The following is a 22,575-nucleotide window of genomic DNA, read 5'->3' on the forward strand; positions in this document are numbered from 1 at the left end:
TCCCCTCAGCTGCAGCAAGGAGTCACGAGTCCTTCACCAGCAGCCACTCCAAGCCCATTTTGTGTTAATTATGCTGTTTACAAAACACTGTAAATTGCAGTAGTGAACACACCATTCCTTGGTTTCCTTTAATTATCCATTTGCATGATGAATGAGCCGCCCCCCTCTTCAGCTCTCTGGCAGAGGGACCATGCAGCAGAGCATGGCTTTGGGTGGGATCTGCCGTGTGAGGTGGGCAGGGACCCTGAGAGAGGAGGAAGAGAGGGGTATGAAGGAGGAGAGGGAGCTGCGGCCCCGGAGATCTGCCTGGCTGTGAGGGTGGGGGCTTCTTCCCCAGGACCCCCCTGCCATGTTTCAGTGGGGTTTGAGCAGCTCTTTCACCCTGGACTGGAAGCCTGGCTCTTGGACTTTGATTTTTCCATAGGAAACAGCACAGAAACCTTTCAAAGCATTTAATCCTCCCCGGCTCGATGATGGGACTGCCTGGAAAGGCAGAGGAGGAGTGGTGGCATTTCTTGCCCCCCTACATACCTTCCCCTTTCTTTCTCTTTTGACTTGTCAGATGAATTCCAGAGATGTTAATCCGTTCTCAACCCCTCAGTGAAGAATAAAATGTCCTCTCTGTGTGGGAGGAAGGAATTCATTCGAATTAATTGCGGGAAGGAGTGGGGAGCTGGGGGCGTGCGTGAGGCTGTGCCGAGGGTGGGGTGAGCATCCTCCGCTGCTCAGTGGTCCCCGAAGGGGAGGGAGGGAGGGATGGGGATGTCTGAGGTGGCACAATCCTTGCATTCACAGCTCATTCAGCCTCTGCCCCAGCCGTACAAATGCCAACCATGTGGTCTGTGGGCCAGGCCTCAGCAGCAGCGATGGGCACAAGGAGCGAGTGGGGGGCAAAATGGCCCCACTCAGCAGTTTTGGGGTGTCACTGCCTATAAAGGGGAGGGAAGCGCTGCCCCACCAAGCCAGGGTGACAGGAGCTGCAGGATCCGACACATCCCAGGGGCATACAGAGATGGGGCAGGAGAGACGGAGGAAGGAAAGGGTCTGAGCTTGAGCTGGGTCAGCCTGTTGAGGGATTGTGGAGGTGAACGTGGAGTGAGGGAGAGGAGAGGACGCCGAGATGGGTCAGGCACTGTTCTGTGCGCTGGGAGGTCTGTCTGGCTGCGGGACGGGGCTCCTGCAGGGTCCTGGGGGCCGTGCGGGGCTCTGCCTCCTGCTCTGACCGTCGCCTCTTCTCTCTGCAGAGCTCCTGGGATCTGCCAAGCGCCTGAATGTGAACTACCAAGATGCCGATGGGTGAGTGCTCCTCTGGCAGGGTGCTAGGTGCTGCTGCCGCCGGCATGGGTGGGCTTGCTCTCCCCGATAGCCAGTTGGTTCTGCAGTTTTGGGTATCGTAAAGCTTTTGAGGGTGGCTGCTGAGCCCCACAGAACACAACAGCATCCCGAAGCCAGGGCAAGCCCTGCAGAGGCAGACCCGGTGCCTGCCTGGATCTGAGCTGAGGGCTGTGCTCAGTCCGTCCTGCAAAACCCTTCGTAAAGCTCTTCTGCGTCCCGCTCTTCAGGGCTGGGTGTGAAAAGGGATCACGGTGTGTCCAGCCAATGTCCCGTGCCCTGAGTGCTGGTTGAAGCACGGAGAAGCACCCAGCCAGCCCTGGCGCCTGCACGTGCTTGTGCCTGTGTTTAATATCCCAAGAGCAAAATCCCATTGTTTGGGGGGGTTAGAGAAAGAAAAGATGAGGTTGCCAAGTGACCACAGCATATTTGTGTAGCTCATCTCTTCCAAAATTCAAGCATTTAATAAGCTGGGTACTGAGAGTTAAAGAAACCACAAAAGCCCATAAAATAAATAAGCATGTTATTCGTATTGAATTAGCTCTGACCTGTGAGTTATTAGCGTTGTTTTATGTACTGTTGTTGTACCTAATTTCTACATGTTTTCTTTTCGGGGACTCTGTAGGAGGAGGTGTCCATGATGAGTCTTAACAGGCCAGTGGGGGGTTGAAAATGAGCAGAATGGCTCTGTCTTAAAATAATACTGTGCAGATGGAGCTTAATAGAAAAAAAATGTAATAATAGAAGCAATGATCTGATTCTGATAAGGCACAGGGCTTGTGCTGGGGCAGCTCCAGGAGGGCTGCTGATGGGAACAAGGGTAAAGGGTCCGTTCCCCATCAGAGGGCTGCACACGGGGTATTGACAGCGCAGGCAGCGCGTTGGGTTTCACGGGGTGTGGGAAGGGGATGGCAGGAAGGTGAGACCCATGCATGGGGACGGCAGCTTGCGCCCTCCTGGGAGAGTGGTGCCGCTGGCAGTGACCTCGGCATCGCCTTGCTCGCAGCTTGGAGATGACTGGGTGGGTGTGGGTGGGTTTGTGCAGCTGCCTCCAGGCAGAGCCGGCCCTGCAGGAATCCCGGCAGAGTTGGCTTCGGGGGGATTTTGTACCTTCTGCAACACCCGGAGACTCTGCACAGGGATTTGGGGGTACTCTGGGACTGTGCGTCGGGAGGAGAGCCATGCTGGCTGAGCTGCGTCCCTGGCACAGAGCTGGGATGCTGCCAAGCCCATTGGAGCCCCGGCCTGCGCTGTCTGGAGCCCCCCCACGCCCCCTGGAGCAGCACACGGGCTAATCCCCAGTGGCATGGGGACCCCTCGCTCGGCCATGGCCCTTCACGTGACAGCACCGGGCAGACAGGCCCCTTTCACAGCCCTGAGACACAGAGCTCTTTCATTACCGGCAGCCTCCCACGCTGTGCCGTGGGCTCCCGGCATCCCTGCTGGCATAGGGAGGGGGCAGCTGGTGGAGAGGCCAGGAGTAGCCACTGGGCCAGTGTGTTTGCTGGATGCTCTGAGCAGCGCAGCTTTGGGCTGCCTGGCTGCACCACAGAGAGGGGAGATGCATCCCTCCAACCCGCCTGCTTGCCCCCTGCACAGGGCAGGGCGATGAGGGACCTCACCTGGGGAGGGGGGGCACAGGGTCCCTGCATCCCTCACTGAGCTGTGGGGCACAGACAGCGGGGAGGGATTTATTTGTGCTTTGCTACGGGGAAACTGAGGCACTGGGAGCAGGGTATCAGGAGGGATGTAGCCACGAACAGCGGGGGATGATCCCAGCCCTTGGCTCGTGTCCCTGTGCAGGCGGGGGCTGTAGGGACAGCGTGGCAGGGACTGGGACTGCGCTGAGCCCTGCCTTGTGTCACAGGTTCTCAGCACTGCACCACGCAGCCCTGGGCGGCAGCCTGGACCTCATCTCGCTGCTGCTGGAGGCACAGGCCACCGTTGACATCAAGGACAGCAACGGTAAGGGGTGATCCCCCGGCACAGCCCCGTGCCTTCGGCAGTCAGCTCAGCCCTCTGAGAGAGGCTGGGGGCCGCATCCAGACCTGCTGAGCCCTGTTCCCCTGCAGGGATGCGGCCCCTGCACTATGCAGCCTGGCAGGGGCGTGTGGAGCCGGTGCGGGTGCTGCTGCGTGCTGCCGCCTCCGTCAACATGGCCTCGCTGGACGGGCAGATCCCGCTGCACCTCTCGGCACAGTATGGCCACTATGAGGTGGTAAGTGACAGCCCAGCCACACCCCCCCCCCACCCTGGGTCTCTCTGGGGGTACACAGAGCGGGGCAACCCCATCGTGCTGGGCAGGAGGGAGGCAGGAGTACGAAATGATGCTGAGCCTCTACACCACATTGTTCCTCCGCAGTCAGAGATGCTGCTCCAGCACCAGTCCAACCCCTGCCTCATCAACAAGGCAAAGAAAACCCCCCTGGACCTGGCCTGCGAGTTCGGGGCGGCTGAAGGTGAGTGCTGCGGGGCTCTCCCCGGCACCGGGCACTTCGCCGGGGGCGGCTCTGGAGCCAGCTGGCTCCTCCTGGAGCGCAGTGCTGGGTCTGGCCATGCCCAGTCTCCCTCTGCCATGAGCCTCGGAGCCCAGCAGGCAGCATCTGCCTCCTCCTGTGGCCGGGCAAGGCCAAATCCTGAACCTGGGAGCTGCAAGTTTTGCTCCTGACCTTGTGGCAGGGCAGTGTCGGGCTGGGAGAGAAGACGGGAGCCCTCACTCCCGGTTCCCTGCAGCCTCCCCCGGCCCACCCCAGCTTTGCTCCCGTTTAAGCACAGATAGGCTGAGCCGGCTAATCCCTGCAAGCCCTGAGCACCCAGCCCGCTCAGCTGCTCGAGTCCCCGGCACGGCTTATGGGGACAGGGCTGCTCCACGCTCTGGGAGACCCCAGCCCAGCCAGCACCACGCCACCGAGCTGGGCTGGAGTGTGGCCAGCCAGACTGTCCCATGCCCCGCCGGGGAGGGGACCAGGGGGCTACTTCCATTTTTGGAGTATCTATAATGTCTGCAGCTATAAACAGGGCAGTAAAAATAACTCCTCTGTGCCTCTGGGCTGCCCTGAGACGCTGAGAGTCGCTTTGGGCTTGGAGAGACTGCAGCTTTTTAGGGCTTGGTCTGAAAAGCCTGATTATGGGAAGACTATTTCTGGCTGTTGTGACCTTTTATGGCCCCTTGTGACAGTGTGGCCCTGCCAAGCACCAGCCAGCTCCAGCTGAGCCCTGGGGCTGCGGATGGATGGGAGCAGCAGGATGGGGAGCAGAGGGCCAGCCCTATGCTGGGAGGGTGCAGACGAGGGTACCTGCACCCTGCTGCCCACCCCTGTGCCCCATGCAGGTGGCCCAGCTGCTGCTGAACAGCCATCTGTGCGTTGCCCTCCTGGAGGGACAGTCCAAGGATGCCACCGACCCCAATTACACCACCCCGCTGCACCTGGCAGCCAAGAACGGGCACAAGGAGATCATCAGGTAACCCCTGCCGGCCTGTGGCACTGCCCTATCCCAGAAAAACCCATCATGGCTTCAGTCCCCCTTCCCCCCAGACCCACCTCCCTGCTGCAGGCTTCAGTCCCTCATCCCCAAAGCCTCAGCGGTGCAAGGGGTTGTCCCCTTCCCATTGCAAAGTAGCCGATCGCCCGGCCCGGACATCTGTGTCCTGCCATTCATGCCTCTCCTTCCTTCCTACCAGGCAGCTGCTGAAGGCCGGGATCGAGATCAACAAGCAGACAAAGACGGGCACAGCCCTGCACGAGGCTGCGCTCTATGGCAAAACGGAGGTGGTGCGGTTGCTGCTGGAGGTGGGTGCAGTGGGGACAGGGCTGCATGGGGGGACAAGCCCCCGGGGGTCAGCCACCGCCCCCTTCCCCTCGGTCCCTCTGTCTCCCATGGGTCCAGTGGCAGGTGTGGGGCCTGGCCCTGACCACGTCCCCTCCTGCGCAGGGCGGTGTCGACGTGAACATCAGGAACACCTACAACCAGACGGCACTGGATATCGTGAACCAGTTCACCACCTCACACGCCAGCAAGGATATCAAGCAGCTGCTGAGAGGTGAGGTGGGGTCGGCACATGGCCAGGCACTGTGAGGGGCTTCTTCCCCCTGGGACCTGCCTGAGGCTCCCAATGCTCCTGCCGAGCAGCCTAAACCAGCCTGGCTGTGAGCATCAGCATCCCAGTCCTGTGTCGTATGTGCCCCCATCCTCCATGTGGGCAATGCCCAGGGATTGCATCCTTCCTGCAGTATTAATGTCTTCTTTCCCCTCTCCTCACTCTTGTTTTCTCTCTCTACCTTCCCTGAACCACTCTTTTTCCTCCCTGCACTCTGGTACCTTCTTTCTTCCCTCTGTCCCTTGTCTTCAGAGGCATCAGGAATCCTGAAGGTCCGAGCTTTGAAGGATTTTTGGAACCTCCACGACCCGACTGCTCTCAATGTCCGGGCAGGAGACGTCATCACGGTGAGGCTGCTCCCTGCTCCCTGTCCCCCTGCCCTGCCATGGCCCCAGGTACCAACCCTGTCCCTCTCGCCCCACGGCAGGTCCTGGAGCAGCATCCGGACGGGCGGTGGAAGGGGCACATCCATGATGCTCAGAAAGGCACCGATCGCGTTGGGTACTTTCCCCCCTCCATCGCCGAAGTCATCAGCAAGCGAACAGGTCAGTGGCTGCCCTGGGCAAGCTGGGGACTGTCCCCTGTGTGAAACCACCCTGACCTTCCCAGCACCTCCCGTAGGACAGGTCCCCGGAGCCCGGCTAGCTAGGGGGGAGAAGGACTCGGGTGGGCACAGGGGTTGTGCCGTTGGTGGGGTGGTAACTTGGGGGTTGAGGCTCAGCTGTCCCCTCTGCCCTCCTACACAAGCTCTGACCACGCGTGTTTTGTCTTTGAATACAGGCACGGTTGTCCCCCGCCTGGCACCCACACACCAGCGCCAGGGTCCCCCCGGGGCCCTCCCGGCCCCCCCCGGCGGGCTGCAGCACCTCCCCGACGAGTGTCCTCACCAGGCAGCCCCAAGCGTCCCAGCGGCCTATGGCCACCTCACCCCAACCCGGACGGGCCCTGACAGCTCAGGTCAGGGGTGCAGCTGGGGAGGGAGAGGGGCTGGGGGCCTTCCCCTGTGCCCAGCCCTGCCCGCGCAGGGGGACGCAGGGGGAGACTCTCCCTCCACCTCCCACTGGGGAAACAGCCAGGCAAGAAGGAGCAGGCGCAGGAAAAGGGAGTTTAGGGGAGCCCGTAGAGCAGCCCCCTCCCTCCCTGTGTCCTCAGTCAGGCCGTGTCCCATGTCCCCCTTCGCGTGTCCCTTGCCAGCCCAGTGTGTGCGCCGGGAGGCGGGAGGGACCGGTGCGTCATCTGTGGCCAGAGGGATCTCGCGGGAGGCTGTTTGTCACTGGCATCACACTGTGTTGGCACATGGGTCCCTGCCGGGGACCTTTGTGTCCTGTGTCAGCCCTGATCCTGGGGCGCTACTGACAGCCCTCCCCCACCTGCCCCAAGCAGCAGGAGACAGGAACAGCGTGGGCAGCGAGGGCAGCATCGGCAGCATCCGCAGTGCTGGCAGCGGCCAGAGCACCGAGGGCACCAACGGGCAGAGCACCAGCATCCTCATCGAGAACGCCAGGGTAGGCACCAGCCCCTGCTCCCCCCGGGATGCTCCCCCCGGGATGCTCCCCCCGGGATGCTCCCCCCTGGGATGCTGCCCCAGGCTGGCTCAGGCTGCAGATGGAGCACCAGCATCTTCCCTGTCCCCCTCTGCACCTCCCAGCAAAGGAGGGGCTGCAGGAGCTGAGCATCCTCCACCAAGCACCTATTTGCTGCCAGGACTCAGCAGGAAAATGTTCCTGGGGGGTCCCCAGCTGCCCTGCAGCACAACTGGGCCTTTTTGGGTAGAGCTGGAGCGGTGGTGGAGTTTGTGTGGTTTGGTACCGCACCAGCATCTCCACCACATCCTGTGTCATCTGAGAGGAGAAAAAGGGCCAAATCCTGCCCAGGTCTCTTGCCAGGGGCCAGCCCTTCACTGGGTGAAGCTGTGCCCGGCAGCCCAATGTGGGACCCCCCTGCTCTGCTCCTGGGGTGCAACAGGGCATGTCTCCGGAGCGGGGTCCTTCCCCCACCCACTCCTCTTCTCCCCCAGCCACTGGCCTCCACTGGTGACGACCTCCAGCAACACCTTCTGGGATCGGAGCCGCGCAATGGGCAGTTGACCTCCACAGCAGGTGAGGGATGTCCCAGCTCCATGGGGCCCTGGGGACAGCTGTCCCCCCAGCCACGGGGGCTGCTCACTGCTCAGTGACATCACCCCCGTGACGGCTGTTGTCTCTCCTCTCTGCCAGGGCCACAGAGCCAGCAGACCCCAGGCAGCTGCCCCCCTGGAGACAGGGTCTTCTCCCACCAGTTCCTGCGGCCTGAGCAGCTCCTTGAGGGGAAGGTAACTGGGCCAACTGGGAACCGGGTGTGCCAGGTGAGAGGGCCACATCTGGGGCTCTCGGCCCAGCTCTCACTGCACTGGGGATACAGGGGACTGGGTCTTGAGGACACTGGGGACAAAGGGTTCTTGCCTAAGAAGATCCCGTCGCTTGCCTGGAGCAGCCAGGTCCTGCAGCCATCGTCACAGGCTGCTCTTTGCCCCGTCCTCTCCCCAGGACGCAGAAGCCATTTACAACTGGCTCAGTGAGTTCCAGCTGGAGTCGTACACGGCCAATTTCCTCAACGCTGGCTACGACGTCCCCACCATCAGCCGCATGACCCCAGAGGTAAGGCAGGTCCTCCCCCACCTCGGCCAGCACGCCCTGAGCTGCTGGCAGCCGGTTCCCCCTGCCCCACACTGCCCACCACTGCTGACCACAGCCCCGCTCTGCTCACGTTAGGATCTTGACAGCCATCGGTGTGACCAAGCCGGGCCACAGGAAGAAGATCTCCACCGAGATCGGGCAGCTCAGCATCGCTGAGTGGCTGCCAACTACATCCCGGTGAGTGTGGCTCTGGCCCGGCGCCCTCTTTTCCTCAGGTCTTTTCTCAGAGCTGTCTTAGCCCAGGAGAGGGCAGGAGTGGGGTCTGTAAATAAACACACACTGCAACAGCCTGCGTTAGTGCAGAGAGACCCTAAACATGGCAGTGTCCTGGCGGGGGGCAGGGAGGGGATGGATGAAGGTGCTGCCCGTGCCTCGATGCTCATGACAGATCTGCATGCTCTTTGCAGGCTGACCTGATGGACTGGCTCAGCGCCATCGGGTTGCCTCAGTACCACAAAAAACTGGTGAACAACGGCTATGACTCCATCACCATCGTGACAGACCTGACGTGGGAGGATCTGCAAGAGATCGGCATCAACAAGCTGGGTGAGTCCCTGCCGCCGTGCTGGGGTGGCCCAGGGCAGCCAAGTTTCCCACCAGGTCCCCACGCTGGTTCTCCCTCAGGCGGGGAGGGGCAGGCATGTCCCGAGCACCTGGAAGGGCAGTTCATGACTGTCCCTAAGGAATCCCCTTGGCAGGCTGGATCTAGGCCGAGCCAGGTGGACGCTGGCCGTAGTTTGTCTCCTCGCATAGGCAGGGTTTGGATAATCTGGAGGCCTTTGCCCCAGCGCCCCGGGTGGTGACGTAACTGTGACTCTTCTTGGCCAGGAAACAAAGGCCTTGGGGGCTGGAGCTGACCTAACGCCCCTTTCCTGTTGCAACCTTCCCGCAGGCCACCAGAAGAAGATCATGTTGGCTGTCAAGAAGCTCAGAGACCTCCGCAAAAGCCTCAACCAAGCAGAAGCAACTCTGGCAAGACGCAAAGTCCCAGGTGCCCTGGACATCGTCACCATCGAGTCACTGGAGAACGGGGAGTGCCAGTCCCCACACACCCCCAAAATGACGACCTTCCAGGACAGTGAGCTCAGCTATGAGCTGCAGACAGCCATGTCCAACAGCTGCCACGAGACGCTCGGCATCAAGAGCAGCCAGGGGATGTCACGGAGCCAGGAGAGCATCGGGGTGCGATCCCGGGGCTCAGGGCACTCGCAGGATAACGTGCTGTCCCGGCACCTCTCCAGCCCCTCGCAGGAGAGCCTGGGCAGCGGGGAGAGCAGCAGCAGCAGCGGGCAGTCCTGCGCACCGCCCCGCAGCAAGGAGAGCACGGCTGGCCTGCCGGGACGGCCCAGTCCCGAGCCCTACGGGAAGCTCGTCTCCCCCGAGGGGCTGAATGGCTATGCCAACGGCAGCGGGGGCAGCCCTCTCAAGGAGAGGAACCTGCCTGAAGGCACGGATCAGTACACCTGGCCGGTGGCTCAGAAAGGTGCTGGGACACCAGCAGTCACCCCCTGTACCCCTCCCCAGACCCCCAGCAAGGCGACGGCCCCATACGTCTTTATGTACCCACACGTCTCCTTGAAATCCCCGACGGTCCCTTCCCTCCTGGGAGTGGAGCAGCCCAAGACCCTGGCACACGCGTACCCCTCTGTCTCCTCCGGACAGAAGAGCAGCCTGCAGACATCGGCTCAAAAAGCCTTCTCCTACCTGCACAGCCAGTGCGGCCCCGCAGAGCCGCCTGCTATGCCACCCGCGGCTGGGGCAGCCCCGGGCACCTGGCAGCCCGGGGAGCAGCATGGTGGGGGCGAGGGCTTCAAGTACAAGAAGCGTTCGCACAGCCTGAACCGCTACGCACTGTCAGATGGGGAGCACGAGGAGGAGGAGGGGGCGCCCACCAGCACCCTGGGCTCCTACGCCACCCTGACGCGGCGGCCGGGCCGGAGCCAGATGCCGCGAGCCGCTCTGCAGACGGACGCCAAGGTGACCCGCAGCCAGTCCTTCGCCATCCGGGCCAAGCGCAAGGGGCCTCCGCCGCCACCTCCCAAGCGCCTCAGCTCCGTCTCCAGCACCCTGGCTGCCGAGGCAGACAACGAGCAGCCCCCTGACCCCGAGCGGCAGCCTGCAGCCCCCCAGGATGTGACTGACGCGGCTGCCAGCCCGGGTGACGCTGGCCACAGCAGGACAGTGAAGGGCCTGGCAGCTGCGCTGGAGGGGACACCGGGGCCGAGTCCACCCAAGCCCCTTCTGGCCCCAAAACCGCTGCACGTGGCTCAGGACTGTCTCCCCAGGGCAGATGTGAACAATGAGTCCTACAATGGCAGTGACAGCAGCAGCACCACACTTCCCGACACCGGCAGGGACCCCTTTGAGAGCAGCAAGCCACGGAGACGGACGTTGAGTGAGCCCAGCGCTCCCATGACAGAGGGGGCTGCGCAGGGCGGGCGGGAGGATGCCTGCTCGGACACAGAGGAGGAGGCTAAGCCAGGGGTCTCCTCCTCATCCTCCCAGAACAGCTCCAGCGAGTGCATCCCCTTTGCAGAAGAAGGCAACTTAACCATCAAACAGCGACCAAAGCCCACCGGGCACCCCAAGGCTGACGCAGCTGCGCCAGAAACAGAGCCCGGTTCCCAGGTGGTGGAATCCCCCTGTCCTGCCGGGAAGGAGCCGGTGCCGCCCGCTGCCACCAAGGAGCCGCCTGTGCTGGAGTTCAACCTCACCGAGTCGGACACGGTGAAGCGCCGGCCCCGCTTCAGGGAGCGGGAGCCGCTGCAGGCGGTGCTGAAGGCGTTCAGCATGGCGGGGCAGGCGGAGGCGGGGGCCAGCCCTGCGCCCCAGTATGCCCAGGCCCAAGCAGTGAGCATCGCGGGCCCTGCTGTGCCGGCACCGGCATCACAGGCTGGGCTGGCCGGCGATGCCTTCGACGACGACAGCGTAGAGTTCAGGATTGCCGAGATAGAGAAAAGCATCTTATCACTGGAGAAGGGGATCAAGAAGGCACCGAGCCCCACCAAGGCCCCCGGCCCCGTGGAGCTGCTCAGCACTGCCGTAGTGAGGACGCCCGCTCCAGGTAAGTGAGCTCGTGGGGGTGTCCCTGAGGCGGTGGTGGGGCCTGAGGCTCCCTCCCAGGTTAGCGTGGGAGGTGTGAGGACGATGTGTGCCACCGTGTGCCACAAGTCCCCCTCCTTTGCAGACGTCCCCACCAAGCACACCTCCGTGGCGTCCACCAAGCTAGTCTTCTCCGGGCCCAAGACCATCTACCAGCAGGTCCTGCAGCCCTCCCGCCACACTGTTGCTCCCTGGGCGGCCACCGAGGCAGTGCCAGATGTGGTGGGGTCCCTGGCCGCTCCTGGCTCGCTGGAGGCAGGCAGCAAGGTGTCCCCGAAGCCTTTGGCCGCTGCCCCGGGGGCCGCGCTGGCCCAGCAGCGGCTGGAGCAGACCAACTGCACCCTGGCTGCCGCGCTGCAGGCGGCCGAGAAGAAGATCATCACAGCGGAGGAGGCGGAGAGGTGAGGCAGCGCTGGGGGCGAGGGGAGCGCTGGGGCTGGGCCCCTCGGGTGGGATTGGGAAGCTCCCAGCGAGGGCGGGTGAAGGGCTGTGCACAGGCACACGCGGGTGCCGCACCAGGGCACACGTGCTCCAGCTCAGCTGCGTGCTGAGCTCTGGCTGCTGCCGGGAGGTCGGGTCCAGCCTGGCCAGCCCACCCCCCCCCCCAGCGCCTGAAGCCCTCGGGTGGCGTTTTGACTCTTCCCTTTCCTCCCCAGCCACCCCGGGGCCGCGCACTCGGCCAAGAACATCCTGGAAGACATCAGCAACATGTTCGATGACCTGGCTGACCAGCTGGACGCGATGCTGGACTGAGGCTTGCTCCCTCCTTCCCCTCCCCGCCTCCGGCTGCTCCACCAGTGCCCCCCGTGACAGGGGGCGAGTGGGTCCAGCACCGCCCGGTGCCTCCGGGTCTCACCAGCCACCTCCATCCCCACACTTTGCACTGCGGCTGGGAACGCAGCCACCGCTCCTGGCTCGCCCCGGCTCCAGATCACACGTGCCAGCACGGCCACGGGCTGGTTTCCGAGGGGGTCAGGCGTTTCCCACCAGACTGGCAGCAGGAGAGCCCAGAGGGGCTGCACGGGCGGTCCTGGAGGCCAGGGAGAAGCCCTCGCTCCCTTGCACAGAGCTGAGGAGCCTCCACAAGGGACCTTTCTCTTTCCCCGCTGCATTGCTGAGTCCTGCCTCTATTATTTATCCCCTGCCAACAATGTGTCAAAGGAGAGACCTCCCCGGGCAGCCGCCACCGAGCTGGCTATTTACTGAGCCCCAGCAAGGCCTGACAGCAGCTAAAAGAAGACAGGGCTTGTCGCAATTTGGCAGCTTGCAGAGCGAGAAGGAACCTTTCTGCTTTATTGGTTGCTTTTCCAAATGCATCAGTGTCAGGCAGCGTGTAATCCGAGTGGATTGAAATCCCTGCGGTGGGACCCCCCGGACCCCTCGAGACGGGGCTGGCAGGATGCGAAGCAGCGGATGCTCTGCCATGGCACTGCCGGCCGTGGAGCTCTCCCTGCCCCTTCCAGAGCGAGGAGGAGGGTGATGGCAGCGCCAGGCTGGCTGCACCGTGCTGCTAAACACCAGCTGCCCTCTGCCGACACCGTGCCTCCGCAAACCGCCACCCTGGTGCCTCCAGGGTTGAAGGAGCAGCGTGGTTAGTGCATATTTTTTCTTTGATTTTCCTCCCCTCTCCCTCTTTGGGGGAGATGAGAGTCCCTTTTCCCCCTCCTGCTCCCTGCGGGGAGCTGCTGGCACAAACCCCGCTGCGAGCGTTGAACAGTGGCAGCCTGCGGGACTCTGCGAGATGCTTCTTGCAGCGCTGGGAGGCAGCGGGAGAGGTGACCCCGCGTGCACTGGGTGAATTCTGCGCCGCAGCAGCTCCCGTGCGTTGGGGCTGGATGCGGTCACAGCCCCGTGGCTGCAGTAGGGGAACAGCAGCGACAGCTCATCGCATCCAAGCGGTAGGAACGGCTGCATAGCTTGAAGACAGATTTCTCTAGCAGGATCTGTTTAGTAGTGCATGTCTAAATATGTCCAAGAGCCCCAAACTTGGCTTGCGCTCGGCATGCCAAGCAAATGAAAGCATCGGAGCACCAGAAGGGAACCGAAGATTGTACTAAAGTGCCATTTGCTACAAAAATTCCAGACAGAGGTAAAACAATCCACATATCTCCCCCCCCCCCCCCCCTTTCAAAAAATTATCAATGCAAAACCAAACTGGCAAGGGAGAAGGTGGCTGAAGAGGCAGCTGCTTCCCAATCCTGGGGGTTTGCGACTGACTGGGACTGTTCGGAGCCCCTCGTCCCCTTGCACGCAGCGGGAGCAGCCCCTGTGAGCAGAGCCCGCCTGCGCGGTCCGGGGTCTCCGCTCACGAGCAGCAGTTGTGCCATGGGCCGGCCGGGCGGGAGGTGCCAGCCTGGCTCCTAGGCTGAAAAGCAAAGATAAAAAGCCCTAAAAAAAAATAAATTGTATCGTTGGCTGGGACTTGAGGCTAGTGTGAGGTGGTTGACACCTCTCTCCTGGCTTGTTGGTTGCTCTGATTTATCTATCACATCGCGTGTATTTAAATGACCATGTCTGACAGGCAAGTGCTACGTCATGGACCCGATTGTTTTTAAATAGCTACAACCAGTGGCACTTTATCAAAAGGTTTGCAGAAACCTTTTAAAACCGATTTTTACTCTCACGAGTCAACCTGGGACAAGCCCAGTTGTGGGGTTTTTTCCTAATGTTGACAAACTGTAAATGTTTTTTTGGTTTTTGTTTTTGTTTTTTTTTTTTTTTTAAGGCCAATGTATATATTTTAAATGTGATTTATTATATATATTTACTAACCAGAACTGCAAGTCTTGTACTCTAGGGTCAGGGATAAGAGGACACTGGGGTGGAGCTGTCGCTGTCTGAGCCACCTGAGGGCAGCACCATGCTGCTCTCGTTGTCAATAAGGGAATTAAACATTTGATTTTGCAGAAGAATGCCTATTTTTTAAGCTCTAGATCTCTATTTTGAAGCTACTGTATGGTGTGTAAGTTATGTACAATGCAACTGGGACTAACTGACCCCAGCTGCACCTGCTCCGTGCAGCAAGACAGTGAGGGGAAAAAATAGCCCATGTAATCACCAGACTGACAACAGATTTTAAACCATCTGCTCTGTTTGTGTTAATCATGTGTTTCGTTTTCCACTAACATCCATTAAGACTAAATTCTATTAAACAGTGGGGCATATTTTACCCTTTTGATAGTTTTGCCTGGTTGTGTCCTTCGTGTCAAACCGCACAAGCTTGTCTCCTACTCTGAAGTTCATCGAGGATCAGCTTTATCCTACCCCTCGAGTGCGTAACATCTGGGTTTCCTCAGATGATCTCCCCCGGTAAGAGTCCTGCTGCGGCCTCCAGCGAGGCTGCTGTTCAGTATGAGTCTCACCACCGTGGCAGTGATGTGGGGAGAGCCTTCCAGTGCCTTCCAGAGCCTTCCAGTGCCCCACTGCCCAGCTTTGGGCATGTCCGAAGCCTCAGCTACCCCTGCCCGCCAGGCAAAGCACTCCGTGGCCTCCCCGGTGACAGGTGCGGCCGCAGTGACGCTGGGTCCTGCTTTGCTCACAAGAAGCCAGGCCTCCTCGTCTCGCCACGCTGCTTTTTCCAGCACTTGCGGCGCCTGCTCCAGCTCGCCCCTGACCTTCCATCCAGAGGGCTTCAAACCAGCCACAGCCGCGGCCGAGGCGGCACCGGGAACACCCGTGCGTGCCGTGCCTGGCATCCGGGAGATTCCAAGGTAAGCGGACGGCTGCTCTGTGGGAAAAGGCATTCAGAGCTGGGCAGGTCTGCCCAAAGCTGAGCACAAAGTGGGAAAAAGTGCCAGGATCGGGTGCCAGGAGCAGCTGTGTCCCTACGAGAGGGGAGCCAGGGAGCTCTGACCCTGGGACCCGAGCAGCCACACACAGTTTTGCCTCCTTGCATTGCTGGGTGCAAACTCCCTCGCACTCTCACTGGGTGTGTCATCCAAGACAATCATTTATTGCCGTTCATACACTGGATGCATGTGGGTCTGGGTTGGTTTCTTTTTTTTTTTTTTAATACAATTTACAACTTTTAATACAAATCAAATATTTTTTACATACATCCCAAAAAATTTAATATAAAATATACACCATTTAAAAACATCTCGATGTAGGAAATTTCTTTGTGAAGCTGTGCACCCTGACCCTCGGATACCTCGGTGGCTGAGGGGAGGGTGGCATTGGCAAGACCCTCCAAAAGGCTCCATTCATATGCCTTGGCTCCCTCCAAGTCTAGCAGGTGAAGGAGGGTGCAGGAAAATAAACACGGATGATCACCCAGAGGAGAAACCTTGGGAGGTGCCTCCTCTAGGGGAAGGTGTGGCCAGCAGGAAGCCCTGGTTATCTGCTGCCTTTTGTCACCTGCAACAGTTAGTGGCACAGGGCAAGAGCTAAGGGCTGGGGGGGAAGGTTGCTCTGCAGGAACAGCAGTGAGCAGCACGTGCAGCCTCCGACTCCAGCTCCGCTGGGCCGCGGAGCAGACCCTATCCCACCGGCTTGCTGACCCTGGCACCAGGAAGAAAAGCCGATTCCTCAAGTGCCAGGGGTAAGAGAGCTGGAGCTGGCATTTTGCGAATTCAGTGAGACTGGGAAGGATGCAGCTCGTTCCCGCTGAGCCAGGCAGCCCTGCAGGCCCGAGAGGCGCGACGCAGAGGTCAGCCCAGCCGGCCAAGCGAGCGGACACGCTCTGCCAGCCGGAGTGGCTGGGTCCTGCCGCACCGCAGGAGCAGCCCTGCGCTCCCCCAGTGAGCTGCTGGCTCCCCGATCCCGTGCAACCCTAAACACCCGCTCTCCAGCTGTGGGAACAGGGTCAGGCCTCTGAGCACCCCCAGCCGCCCCCTCCAGCAGCCTCCCTCTGTCCCCAGAGCTCGGACGCCGGCTGTACCCCCGCTTTGCTCTCCTACCAGCCCCGCAGCAGGGAGAAGTGTATTGCTTAGAGACACGCAGCACTGCGTGCGCTCTCTGGTTATGCTGAAATGTAAGGAAGACACGGTGGAGCAGCAGGGCAGAGCCTGGAGGTTCCCAGCCAGCTCCCTGCCTGCCAGGGAAGGACCAGCAGCCGTTCGCGAGTCTCGGGTACCAAAGCGGTACAGCCGTGTACTGAATTAGTGTTAATATTGGGAGCAAAAACAGTGCCAGAATTTACCAGCTTTAGCCAGTTTTCAGAACTAGGAAGGGAGTCAACATCTCCGTGAGCTGCAAATATTTCAGTAGCCAAGCCTCTGTGCTCCTGTGTGGCCCCTGACTGCCAGCCCACAACAGCACCAGTGTTCCCAGTACAGCTGGGGTCTGTTCAGAGCCCAAAAGCATGTGTGCCACATTGCAGCAAACCGTGGTTTGCAGCAGCCCTCGGGGGAAGGGCTCCCCCAGTCAAATGAAGAAGAGACCTCCAGAAAAAAAAAAAAGGGAACAGACATGAGGGCAGCAGGACGGGGGAGAGACTTCCAAACACTGTCACAGAAAGACACGACGAAGGGAGATCTCCCTGTGCCTTGGAGAGCAAGTGCTTGTTGCGACACAGTCCTGGGACTGGGAAAGGAACCATCCACCAGCTCTCTGGCAGTCACAGCTGCAAGTGCAGATACCCTGCCTGGGACGACAGACAGGCTGGTCTCAGGTTTTATCGCTAGCTCTGGCCCTCTGAAGCAGGCATTTTACTGAAGCAGAACGGCAATTTTGAATCACAACGAGGAGGACAGTTGCAAACCTCTCTGGGGGTTGTTAAGAGCAGGTAGGAGCTGGTTCAACAGAGCTGGAGGAAGCTGAGCCATGCTGGCTCCCTGCAGACAGGCAGAGCTGCCCTCCTGACAACTTCTGCACCACAGCACTAGGGTCAAGTGCAGACAGCTTTTCTTAAAGCCCCGTCTCACCCCTCTTCTCTTGAAGCACTCAACAGCCGCCACAGGGCCACAGCAACAACGCTAGAGGGCAGGCCGGGCCGGCGCCCTGCCAGAGCCCTCCCGGTGTCCCCCCGGAGGGGGAGCTCCGCTCCTCACCCGGCACCCAGCACTCCAGGAGCTGCACGAGAGATGGCTCCTTTGCCCCAGGACACGGGGACAGGGAGGGAGGCGGGGGCATGCACAGGCACGCACACACATCATCCAGGAGAGCAGGCAGAGATGGAAAAACAAAACGGATTTCAACAGAGATCTCTTGCTTCAGCAGCCCTGCGTCTCCCTTGCTGGCCCCGGATACTCCCGCCAGGTCCAGGAAACCCATCTGCTCACACAGAGGGAAGGGGTCACTTAATTTCAGCATCACTATGATAATAACAAAAACCTCTAGTAATAAATAAATAAAAGAGCAGCCTGAACAGCCACGAGAGCTTGCAGGCCCCCTTGAGAGTACCCTGGCAGGCTGGGGAGGGGCTGCATACCTGCGGGGGCATCCTGCTAGCAGCGCCTTGCCTGGGGCCCCCTGGAAGGTGCTGATGTAGTTTTGCAAGGAGGCTGTTTGGTTTGCACGTGTGAGGGAAAACTCCCCGAGCCTTTGGTGCAGCCACTCTCCCAGTGCAGGATGCGACTGTGTGACCCTGGCTCCAGGGAACTTGAGCTGGGAGCGTTTAAAATGGCGAATTCATTCCCAGCTTCGTTTCAAACTGCAACTTCTGCCTCTTTTGGTAACGGACCCGGACCCTGCAGAAGGCAGAAGAAAGAAGAGAGTCAGCAGGGGGAGGGATGAAAGGCAAGCAAGGCTGCCCCACTGCAATTCCTGAGCTGCACAGCCCCAAGAAACAGGAAAGCCCCCGGCCTGGACCCTGTGGTACCCTGGGAGGGGAACTGAATCCAGAGAGCAGCCCACATCCCCAAGTCCTGCCCCATCCAGCCAACTCCCATCTCCAAGGCCACCAGACACAGCAGAGAAAGGTCCAGAAGTTCTTCCCAGGAACAGAGACAGCAGCTCTGTCCCCATCAGGGTTCCCTGCAATCCCTGCTGCTTTCCTCACCAACCCATTTCCTGAATCAATGCTCATTAGTGTTAACTCCCAGCTCCGGCTGCTCCCTGCGCTAGGAAGAACAGCCAGTCGCTTTGCGCTACTAATTCTTGGCTTCAGCCACTTCCCGTGAAAATGAGTCCCACAGTCCAGGCACTGTGTGAAGACGTATTTCCTCTGCTGTGACTCAATGCCTCTCTGTCCTCATGGGATGAGATGGAGAGACCAGCCCTCTCCAATTCCATACTGGTATTTCATAGACTTTGGCTGTCTCCCTCTCATTGGTTTGAGATAAAGAAATATTGGTCTCCCTTCCTGCTCCCAATCACTGCCACTGCCCTTCCCTGACCCTCTTCCCTCCCCTGCACTTCCTCCCTGAGAGGTGGAACACGAGCTTGCACACAATAGCCAGGTGATTTACACAATGCAATCATCTTTTCCTTTTTATTCCCCACCCTGTTCCCTGTGCATCATTTTTCTGCCGCTCAAGCCAGGCTGGAGTGAGGCTCCCGCCCTTTCTCCCCACCTTCCCTATCACCCCCATACCTGATTTCATGCAGCTTGACAATCTCATTGATGATAACCACAAGGACCAAGGAGAGAAAACCCAGGAGCCACGAGACCGGGGAGATGGAAACGTCACTAAAGGTCAATGCAGAATTGAGGTTTTCCCAGAGCTTCAGGTCCAGCACAGTCTGTGCCACTTGCCCCAGCAATCTAAGATCATAAACAGACACAGCAAATCTCAGCGGAGCCAACAAGCTTCCCAGGCTCTGCAGAGCAGGGTTCGGGCCCAGATGTAACACTCCTGTGTTCACAACAGAGACCCTTCACCGATTCAGCAGCAGAGAACTTTTGCCACCCCCTATCATTTTCCTCAGCACCAGAAAACTGGTGCTGGAGCAGGTCTAGAGCCTCTCCTCCAGCCTGGAGGGCCTCCTCGCAGCTCGGGGATACTCACACAACAGCCACAGTGAGCGTCCACCACCGGTTGGAGAGGGGGCTCTTCTTCCACAAGGGCTTGGTGCGATGGACATGGGTGATGGATATGAACACTACGGGGACAGATGGCAGAGGGGGTTATTTAGCGTCACACACATCCAGCACTTTACGATACACAACAACAGCTATCCGAAGGGATATGGGGTTTATGTCCCTGAAACCAGCCTCTCATTCAGGGTCCTTTCAGACCAGACTCCCCACAGCAATTATTCTGAGTCCCCAGATATGCAGGGTGGGTGAGAGCAGCAGTAGTACTGCACACGATTACTCACTGTGGGGACGCCAAAGGTTGTCTCACAGCTAAAACAGATCAGGCATTAGGACCAGAATCAGGAAGCGGGGGTGGAGGGTGCCCCTGTCTCTGGGTCACTGCAGGCCTGCACCGGTGGAAAACTCCAGCCAGAGAAACATACGCAGCCAGAGACCCAGAGCTGCCTGCACAGGACAGAGCATTTGCCCGGCTTTTGCTTGGGCTCTTCAAAACAGCATTTCCCACCTGCCAGGCAAAAAGCATCCCTGCCTAGCTTCAGTGGTCTGAAGGACATAAAACAGTACGGCACACTGCCTCTCTCTGAAGTAGGGCTGCCTCTCAGATCAGGAAGCATTTCTGTTGGCCTGGACACCCTGCACGTCTCAAAACACAATGCTCTGCCTGGCACCAGGAAATCAAACCAAAAAAGGCACAGCACCCCAAACACAGGGGAAAGGGAGCAGAGACCCTTTAAGGCTGTCAGAGAGCAGCTGGGCCTACTCTGCCAGGCAATCACGTGCAGGCGATGAAGGACAGCCAGGAGTGGGCTCCCCACCCCTCCAGAGGGTTTAAAATGACTTCCAGCTCCAGGGTAGTCACAGCTGCACCAGTGTTGTCTGGGGGAAGGAAATGGGGTGCTTTACAAAATGATAGCAGGTATACAAGGACTTTGGAAGCAGGAAATATTTTTGGAGAGCTGCAAGATGCTGCTAGGTGATTTGCAAGAAGGCAAAGAGGGATGCTGCTCTTCAGGTAAGAATGGAAGGGAATCAGCCCTTCACCAGGCTGGTAGGAAACAGAATCAGCCCTGAAGGCAGCTGTCTGTAAGGGCAACGTTTACCAAGACAAGGGGCTCTGTGCCTGTGCTGAGAGGCTACTGCAGCATCTGCTTCTACCAGGGGGTTTGTGCCCTGGAACAGGGAGCAAAGAAAGGCAAAGAATGCAAGTTTTCCCCCCTGAGTGGGGAACAGGGGCTTACCTGTGTGTAAAACAATCAGGCCAGCTGTAAGCTTCTGAGCTACAAGAAGAGCATTGGAAAATGTCCCAAACCAGTCAGGAGCACCATCAGCATTGCTAGTGAACGAGAGGACAGAGGAAAGAAGTCAGCAGTGGGGGCTAACTGCCTGACCTGTTCCCACCAGGGCCCTGTCCTCCCCTGATAGCTGACAGAGCTGAGTGTGAGCTTGGAGCTGGGCTGTCCTAGTGCCAGGAGGCAGCAGTGAGCAAAGATGCAATTGCTGAGGCTATAGGGAGAGCATCCAGCCCTCTGTCCAGCTGTTACAGCTGGATCGTGGCAAGACTCCGAAGCTTGTTAGAGGGGAATCACCCCTACCTGGGAAGGGCAAGAGCAACAGGCCCTGCAGGGTGAGGGGGAGCGTGTGCCAGGTTCGGTTCCTCACCTGTGCAGCATGATGGAGGAGCAGGCTGTGAGATTGAGCCTGGTGGCGTTCACCTCTTTGCAGGACTCGTGCAGTGTGAACCCGAAGCAGATGAGGCAGGAGCAGATGGTCAGGCTGAACTTCAGCAGGAAGCAGAACAGGAAGTAGTGCTGAGTCTGTGAGTAAGGGAGAGGCAGGAGGATGAAACGGGCATGTCACCGGCCCAACCTCCCCTGCATGAACCATCAGGGAACCAGTGGCTGCAAAAGACAAGCTTTTGTACAGATGAGATTCTGCACGGCAGATAAACCCTGTGGGCGTGCTGGCACTAGGGGATTCCCTTCCCGTCCGTGTCAGGATTTTGGATAGCATGGCTCATGCCATGGATCAGTTTACCAAGTGAGCTGGGAAGGCACAGGGCCTCAGCAATGCATCAATGCTGGGACAAAGTAGAAGAGAAAAATGTGTGAATCATTTTAATCTGATGGGGTCACCCACCTTCTTAGGAATGGAAGTCAAGTTTTTTCCTGTTGCCATGGTCATAATGGAGCTGTGGGGAGGCTTGCCCAGGAGTGAGATGCTGGAAAAGGTAAGTTTGTCTCTCAGTAACAAGTTCAGGTACTGTAACTATTGCTTTGTCATCTGTTTCTAACATATAAACCCAAATAACCTCCTCAGACTGCCTGGAGCATTGGCACTTAACATGGCCACTGCCTTAAGCATATGCTGTAAAAGGTGCAGACTGGGAGAGAGATGACCCCAAATGTGTGATGGGGGAAAAACCCACCCGTGGTGCCCTGGCCTCTGCCTCGCACCCTAGGCTCTCCATCACACTCCAGCCAGTGCAACAGTATCAGAAGATGATTTTCAGCTGGAGGTTCAAGCCACAAGATAATAGCAGCTCTCAGACAGCAGGCAGGGCTACACAGCAGTACACAAATGCTCCTATCTGTGTTTCTAAGCACCTCATCCAAGCAGGTGCTTGGAATAACTCTTGCAGCCTTTTTAGCATGCTGTGGGTGGTCAGCTTTCTTTTAATGTGGACACAGTGAGGCTGGGGGACCGGTCTGTGGGTCCTGTGGGTGGGAGGCAGGAGATGCACCCTGTCACAGACTCACCTGAGCAGTGGGTAGCAGAAACAGGAGAGCCACACGATGTCTGTAGTACTGAGGATGGGGGGCAGTTGCACCAGGCAGGAGAGGAACTGGACAGGAACAATGCAAAGTGAAGAGCGTGAGCAGTGCTAGGACAGTCTTATTGCCAGCTCATCCCAGTGTTTTGGGGGAGGACAGTGGCATTTTGGGTAACCAGGCTGCCATTGCAGAGCCCCTCCACATGTTCCAGGTTTCTGGGGCAGGTGCTGCAGGGGATGCTTTTCTCCAGGGGAAAAAACGGTTTGAAAAGAAACCTCCGTAGGAGGGTCTGGCTGAAGGGGCAATGCTGGCTGAGATCACGTAGTCTCTAGCTGTAACTTCCCCAAACATGCTGTGTAAACTTGGCTGAAGGTTATTTTCCCCTCTCGTGTGGCTGTCCCACTGCAGCCACCCATATCCCCACTAGTACTCCTGGCCTGGCTGGGGACAGCATTTAGCTCAGATAACAGGACTCACCTGAATGACAACCAAGGTCAACTGGCACTGCAGCAGGAAGAGGAAACACTTGCGGATCCCATACGTTGCATGCCTGGCCTGGAAGGAAGCGCAAGCCGTCAGAGCCTTTGCTGTGATGGGAGCAGTTGTCAGCCAAGAGCAATTATTGGCAGGCAGGGGCAGAAAATGTGGGCTGCAGGGGAAGTGGGAGGGGAGAGG

The 22,575-nt window shown here is 59.1% G+C and overlaps 2 protein-coding genes across 8 annotated transcripts in view; one reads left to right on the forward strand and one right to left on the reverse strand.

Annotated features, from left to right (window-relative positions):
* CASKIN2 (CASK interacting protein 2) overlaps window positions 1-14,393 on the forward strand; it is a 35,266-nt gene extending 20,873 nt beyond the window's left edge. The window contains 21 exon segments of the mRNA XM_055797361.1: window positions 1,245-1,296; window positions 3,200-3,297; window positions 3,405-3,550; window positions 3,695-3,781; window positions 4,393-4,401; window positions 4,664-4,794; window positions 5,015-5,123; window positions 5,266-5,374; window positions 5,684-5,778; window positions 5,859-5,976; window positions 6,212-6,388; window positions 6,815-6,936; window positions 7,449-7,530; window positions 7,648-7,742; window positions 7,957-8,067; window positions 8,162-8,270; window positions 8,273-8,283; window positions 8,514-8,652; window positions 8,999-11,170; window positions 11,294-11,609; window positions 11,865-14,393. Of these exon segments, the coding sequence (XP_055653336.1) occupies window positions 1,245-1,296; window positions 3,200-3,297; window positions 3,405-3,550; window positions 3,695-3,781; window positions 4,393-4,401; window positions 4,664-4,794; window positions 5,015-5,123; window positions 5,266-5,374; window positions 5,684-5,778; window positions 5,859-5,976; window positions 6,212-6,388; window positions 6,815-6,936; window positions 7,449-7,530; window positions 7,648-7,742; window positions 7,957-8,067; window positions 8,162-8,270; window positions 8,273-8,283; window positions 8,514-8,652; window positions 8,999-11,170; window positions 11,294-11,609; window positions 11,865-11,961 (4,385 nt within the window). The 3' untranslated portion in view covers window positions 11,962-14,393.
* An 807-nt stretch (window positions 14,394-15,200) lies between these two features.
* The window catches only part of TMEM94 (transmembrane protein 94), a 52,344-nt gene continuing 44,969 nt past the window's right edge, over window positions 15,201-22,575 (reverse strand). For 6 of the 7 annotated variants that reach the window (XM_055797357.1, XM_055797355.1, XM_055797356.1 and 3 more), the window contains 8 exons: window positions 22,378-22,455; window positions 21,886-21,971; window positions 21,266-21,347; window positions 20,789-20,943; window positions 20,368-20,462; window positions 19,098-19,191; window positions 18,683-18,853; window positions 15,201-17,837 (listed from right to left, as the gene is read on the reverse strand). In XM_055797357.1, coding sequence (XP_055653332.1) covers window positions 17,765-17,837; window positions 18,683-18,853; window positions 19,098-19,191; window positions 20,368-20,462; window positions 20,789-20,943; window positions 21,266-21,347; window positions 21,886-21,971; window positions 22,378-22,455 — 834 coding nt within the window. In that variant the 3' untranslated portion in view covers window positions 15,201-17,764. The remainder of the gene's footprint in view (window positions 17,838-18,682; window positions 18,854-19,097; window positions 19,192-20,367; window positions 20,463-20,788; window positions 20,944-21,265; window positions 21,348-21,885; window positions 21,972-22,377; window positions 22,456-22,575) is intronic. The other variant, XR_003557198.2, reaches the window with a different exon arrangement.

This window comes from Falco peregrinus, chromosome 2 (genome assembly GCF_023634155.1).
Source record: "Falco peregrinus isolate bFalPer1 chromosome 2, bFalPer1.pri, whole genome shotgun sequence".
Classification (NCBI taxonomy): domain Eukaryota; kingdom Metazoa; phylum Chordata; class Aves; order Falconiformes; family Falconidae; genus Falco; species Falco peregrinus.